Source organism: Eptesicus fuscus, chromosome 2, assembly GCF_027574615.1.
Source record: "Eptesicus fuscus isolate TK198812 chromosome 2, DD_ASM_mEF_20220401, whole genome shotgun sequence".
In the NCBI taxonomy this organism is placed as follows: Eukaryota; Metazoa; Chordata; class Mammalia; order Chiroptera; family Vespertilionidae; genus Eptesicus; species Eptesicus fuscus.
This window is the reverse complement of record NC_072474.1, coordinates 826,645-832,644: the sequence shown is the minus strand read 5'-3', so window position 1 is coordinate 832,644 and position 6,000 is coordinate 826,645. Positions and strand designations below refer to the sequence as shown.

Below are 6,000 nucleotides of genomic sequence, written 5' to 3'. Positions count from 1 at the left end.
CACCTGAACCACACCAGCCAGGCTTCAGGAGCTTTCACACAGCCGCCTGAGGGGCAACCTGTGCAAGTCAGCTACTAACGGTTCGTCTTCCAATCCGACTCACTATGCAACTCTGCCCCGTGGAGAGGACAGGGTGACAGGTGGCCTGAGCTGTCGGGAGTGCCCACCCGGAGCCTGAGGCTCATGCTCTTTGGCCTGCTCAGAGGGCAGGGATCACCACCACCCCTTTCAGAAAAGAGGCAACAGGTGCTGCAGCTGCTGTTTATTGACATACAGGGAGGCTGTATAGCAACAGGCCTAGAGGCGTCTGCAGTGTGGGGATGAGAGGTGGAGGATGGAGTGTCTGCAGGGACGGCTGAGTGGAGTGCAGGAACGGAGGTGCACAGTGCACAAGATGGGAGTGGGGGAGGCTGAGGGGATTGGAGAAGTGAAGGCCAGGGCCAGACAGTCTGCTGAAACTGAAACCACTGCCCTCTCTAGCCAGCTATCTTCTGACCCAGGCCAGGCTTGGGAGTTCTGCGAGTGTCCATTTCTACAGGAACTGAATGGAGTGCACAGAGCAGAAGCAGAAGCGATTGCCCTCTATGTTCAGCTTCGGAGCCTCCAGTCCTGCACCCATCTGTCTGTCTGGCTTGGGCAGGGCCGTAAGATGGGCAGCCTGGCTCTGGACTATACCTCACCTGAACAGGGTCTTAAAAATAGCCACGCTTTACAAAGGCCTTAATCTTCTTCCCTGGAGCCCGTCCATGGGTGCCGCACTACAGCCCCAAGCGAGCACTGCAAGCATCGCCGGCCTAAGGGATGGGCTGGGGGAGGGGCGGGGACAGGGGCTGGAGGAGGGGCTCTGGGGCCCATCACGGCACAGGCACTACACGCATGGTGTTGGTGAAGCCAGAGCCAGGACGCCACCCGGTCAGCACGATGACCACATCCCCCTTCTTGAAGAAGCCTCGGGCTTTGCCTAAAGGAAGAGAAGAGATGTGGGTGAGTGAATGCCAAGCCAGGCAGGTATGAACTTGGGACACTGCCCCACACCCAGAGACAGCAAGCAGGGTTGGCTGGCTATTACTTCTTTATACCACAAGGTGGCCCCAGGTTCAAAGCCAGGTAAGGGGGATGAGGGCAGTCCTGACATTTCCCTATCACTCAGAGGGCAGACTTGGCAGGGACCTCTGGACATCACTCATTTCATACACTGAAGGATGGAGACCTAAGGTTAGAGCTGGCTGCTTCCTCTCATTCAATGGCACCCTACACTTACACTGGGACCAAGGCCACATCAGTACATAATCTGTGTGTGTGCCACCCCACAGTGCAGGAGCTCTGGCCAATTTTATTAAAACCTCCCCCCCCCCCCCCCCCACGCACACACAGAAAACCCAGTAATGAGCAGATGCCAAAGAATGGACAATCCTGCTATCTAGGTCCTTTGGCTTTGGGCCCTAGACTGGAAGAGTGAGGAGAAACTGGACTGTTCAGCCCCACAACTCAAAGGCCTTCTTCCTTCCTGGGCTCAGCCCAAGACCTCAAAGATGGGGATGGAGGGAGGAATCAGAGAGAACATTCCCACTGACAGTGGCCAGCCAGGTCTCTTGCACCCTAAGGTCTGCATGTTCCCTTTCCAGAGCATCCCAGAGAGCTCAGTGTGCAAGCACCTCCACCACAGGCTCTAGCCCTTGCTCCCAGTCACGCACCAACATTCATGGCCAAGTTCACCCGGAGGTCCACATCCTCAGCCCAGGCCTCCTGCACTGGGTCCTTACACACCACAGGGAAGATGCCTCGGTATAGGTGGGCCTGGCGAGCTGTCTGGTGATTACGAGTCACAGCAATGATGGGAGCACGGGGGCGATATCTGGCCACCTGGTGAGCAGACCTGAGAGGGGATGAAGGATAGGCAGAAGACACCGTTAAATAATGTTCTAGAAGCCTCCCAGGAAGCCCCTCGGGGGCTTCAACAATTCATCTTCTAATCCAACTCACTATGCCAGCCTGAGGCTTTGGCCACTTAAACATCTACCCCCTGGGTCCTTGTGGGAATTCCCATGGCTGGGGCAGCCCCTCTTCCTGTATCTTCCACAGCATGGAACTCCTCTTCAGAGTTGTGAGACCCACTTGCCCTCCACCCCTCCTCTTAGGCCCAGAAGCCCTCCTGACCCAGAACGATCAGTTTCACCCACTGTCCCCACATGGCCCACAGATGGCAGAATGCCCCCTCCGAACCTTTCCCTCTGGCACAGGGAGGCAGCCCTCACCAAACTCACCAGCACCCACTTTTCTCAAGATGCCAGTAACTCCTACAAGCCAAGCAGCAGGTGAATAGCACCTAACTCTTGACATCTGCAAAGAACAGGAACAGAGCCTACCAACCCCCTGGGAATCTACAACACAAGCTGCCTTCCATACTGCTAGGCCCCCCGAGACCCCATGTGGCCCCCAGGTCTCCAGGTCCTGAAACAGTTCCAGCCACTGAGCTCTAAAGATTGAGTCAAACCTGAGTATCTAAGTGAGGGCAAGACCAGGAACTGGAAGAGCTGGTGTGGGAGGCTCTGCTTGGGCCGGTTCCTCTGGAAGGTAGGGGACCCTCTGCCGTCCCAGTGTTGGGTACTTCCTGTATGCTTGCAGATGTGTCTCATGAGTTGGAGAAGAGTGTGCAGGAGTGACTGGGCCCCAGAAGGCAAGCTATGAGGACACGCAACAGGTGTCAAGGAAACTTACACCATATTGCAGCAGAGAATGCCCAGCTTAAGGCCTGCCTGGCCTCTACAAGACTTTCAAAGGAAAACAGTTGCTGAAATCAGGACAGGCTGAGAGTGAAATCCAAGACGGGAGCTAAAAATAGCTAGATAGCAAAGGTTGGACCTTTTCATAAATGTCAACCCCGATGGTTGGGGCTGATTACCCGGAACTCTGCTGAAGGAATCTGCATAGATCTAGTGTCTGGGTAGCCCCTCCTGCTGCTTCTCAGTGCATGGGGTCTGCCTGTCTGCTCCTCTTCCAGGAAACCCAAGCTGTCCTGTGGACAGGGACAAGGAGCATGCCCCAAGACTGTCCAGGGGATCCTAAGTCCATGGCCAAACAGGCCCCAGCTTGGCTGCATGACAACATGGTGACCTTTCCTGGGCCAGAAATCACTTGTCTTCAGAGTTCAAAGAGAGAGAGGGGCCGTGCACCAGCCAAAGGGCACGTCAGTGAACAGCACTCGTTTTCCAAACCGAGCCTTTAAAGAGCACACAGTACTGAAAGCAGCAAAGCTGGAGATCTGCTACTATTTTAGAAGACCAGCCTTGAAATACCAAGTAATTAACTGTAGTCAGTATATCTGTAGTTAAGCTGTGAAGTCTTGATGGTGTAAACTTGCTTTGAAGCCAAATGGTCCCCCAGGCCTTTGGAGTGCTACCTGGAGTCCTTTGAGCCCAGGGGGGCTCTGCTCGTTCCTGGATCCTGGCCTGGGGGCTGAGGGAGCTCCTTCCCTGCAGGGTCCAGGTGGCAGGCAGCAGGGTCTTACCTTGGCTCAGTGTCAGCTGAGCATTGTTCAATGCACTGCTCCCAGGACCCCCAAGGAAAGGTGCCACTGAGCAGGGCATTCCCAGGGAGCTGCTGCCACCTCCTACCTGCCAGACTTGGTGAGGACGATTATGGCCCCACTGCAGCACTTGAAGGAGGCCTCCACGGCGCCCACGGCGGTGGCTTCTGTGGGGTCGCTGGTAATGGGCGCCAGGCGGCGGAGTTCCTCAAATAATTGCAAGTGGTAGATGGCGGCCTCTGCCTCACGGGCAATCTAAGGGAGCAACATCCGTCCAGAGGAACGAGAGGGGGACAGAGCTGTCAGAGCTGTGTCACATGGGAGAGGGGGGAAGAGCTGCACAGACAGCTGGTGAGGGACACTCCCTGGTGCACAGGCCAAGAGGAACCCAATCACTGCAGGTTCTGAGCTGATCAAGAACAAGACCCGCAGGAACCAGTCCTTCACCAGGTGCCTGTGACACCACCTGTGCCTACCGAGCTACAGTCCCTTTGGTTCTGCCCTGCCCTGAGCTCCCTTGACCAGCTTCCTGCAGATGAAAAAAAGAGGCTCTGAGCCCAGGCCCAGGTGCAGGGCTGGGCCCTGCCTGTTTGCTAGAGCAGCTGGAGCAAGAGGCTGGTTATCCTACAGAGTTACCTGCCTTTAGGGCCCTACCTGCCAGACTCCGTCAGAACTATCAAAGCTGCTGCTAAACACTTATAAGAAGCCTCCACGCTGCCCATGGCCATGGCTTCCATGAGGTCTGTGGAGTGACTTGAGCCTCGCACAAGTTCTTCAAACAGCTGGCGGTGGAACATGGCTGCCTCAGCCTCACGAGCTATCTGTAAGGTTTAGGGGAGAGGGGAGGCGAGGAAAGGGAAGGAGGAGGGAAAAAATATGAGAGACAACAACATGGAAAGACAGAATGGGGAATTAATCAGAAGAGAAGGTAACCTTAGGTTAATTGGCTAAATCTGTCCTTCAGGCAGATGCAATGAGGCAGGGTGATACAAGCCAGTTCAGGGATATGCGAAGAATTTCCAGCCTCAACTGCTGCTGCTTCCCTCCAAAGGGGAAATTGGTCCTTCCATTCTGGAAGGAAATTTGATTGGGGGTGGGGGTGAGGGAGACAATATGGTGGCAGGCTCCAGTATCTTAGCATGGAAACATGTCCAGACTGGGCCCAGGCACTCCCTGGCAGGACGTGATCACACTGCCTCGTGACACAGCTTTCAGGAAGAAAACAGGCCTCCCTCCTCACATGGCTGTCTAGCTCTCCAGGGCTTCCTGCCCAGCTTCCATGCACACACGGAGCGCTTGGTTTGGCACCGGGCACAGGGGTGTTCCAATGGCCTCCCATGGAAACACATGAGCAGCGCTGGAAAGTGAAAGCCACGAGGCTTAACTGCATTCTAAGCAGGAGGGTAGAAAACTGGCAAATTTGTCAGGATGACTGAACAGCCATGTGGAGACAGATGCCTGTGGAGGCAAGTTGAACAAGACATCTGATTAAAATCTAATTGAAAGTCATGAGAATGCCACTGAGTTATTTACAGACCACCTGCTCAGATAAGAAAGAAAATTTAAGCTTTAGAGGATTATAATGCAATTGCCAACAGCTTAGAGAATAATGGGTGAGGGAAGAATCAGTAATATCATCTCATTAATTTGACAGATATGTGGCAGGATTCACTAGTTTTCTCTCTTCAAGAATGGAATGCATGCAGCCCAAAGGACAGGGGAGAGGAACAGAAGCAGGAACTGAACCATACTCGGTACTGCCTGGCCCTTAGTTACAGGCCATTTGCTGCATCAGTCAGGACACAGGAGAAAGCAGTTAACAGTTAAGAGAAGCCGTCAGCCAGTGTTAACTAGGGACACGGAAAGGACAGGCCAGCACCACCTGGCCTGGACGCCATAACTTATCTTTTGAGCAGGGCCATGTAATCCGAGCCCTGCAGTTCTAAGGTGTCCATACGTTATAGGAAAGATTGGGGTCTGGAAAAAATGGACATGAAGTAAGAGCCCAGAGCACGATTCTTAGTCTCTGAGGCCAGTCGAGCCCATGTGGAGACCTGGCCTTACCTCCCGTGAGATTACAGTGCTGTGGTGCAGGACAGAACACTGGCTCTGAAGTCAGATATTGGTTCAAACTCAGGCTTTATATTACCATGTAATCCTCATCGATAAATTGGGTGACTTCTATATCTCACAGAGGCTATGAAGATTACATCAGTGTACACAGGGACTTATCAAACATTTAATAATTACAGTGAATATTTAATGCTAAGTCTATAATTAAACATATCCCATCTAATTCATTTTACAGATAAGGCCTTGAGACACACTAAAGTCCCTACATGTTTCATGGTTCAGTAAATCAGGTCACTCTTGTACCTGAGGCCATACATCTAAGCAAGGAAATCAGAGACTGGTGATGTGTGGAGAGGCCCATAAATACACAGCAGCCACTCCAGAGATCACTGGTTCAAGGC

The 6,000-nt window shown here is 53.4% G+C and overlaps 1 protein-coding gene across 3 annotated transcripts in view; it reads right to left on the bottom strand.

The window, feature by feature from the left end:
- Positions 1–247: 247 nt before the first annotated feature.
- The window catches only part of PKM (pyruvate kinase M1/2), a 31,225-nt gene continuing 25,472 nt past the window's right edge, over positions 248–6,000 (bottom strand). For 2 of the 3 annotated variants that reach the window (XM_054725189.1, XM_008151374.3), the window contains 3 exons: positions 3,615–3,781; positions 1,695–1,876; positions 248–961 (listed from right to left, as the gene is read on the bottom strand). In XM_054725189.1, coding sequence (XP_054581164.1) covers positions 855–961; positions 1,695–1,876; positions 3,615–3,781 — 456 coding nt within the window. In that variant the 3' untranslated portion in view covers positions 248–854. Of the gene's footprint in view, positions 962–1,694; positions 1,877–3,614; positions 3,782–4,180; positions 4,348–6,000 lie in introns of all 3 variants that reach the window. The other variant, XM_054725184.1, reaches the window with a different exon arrangement.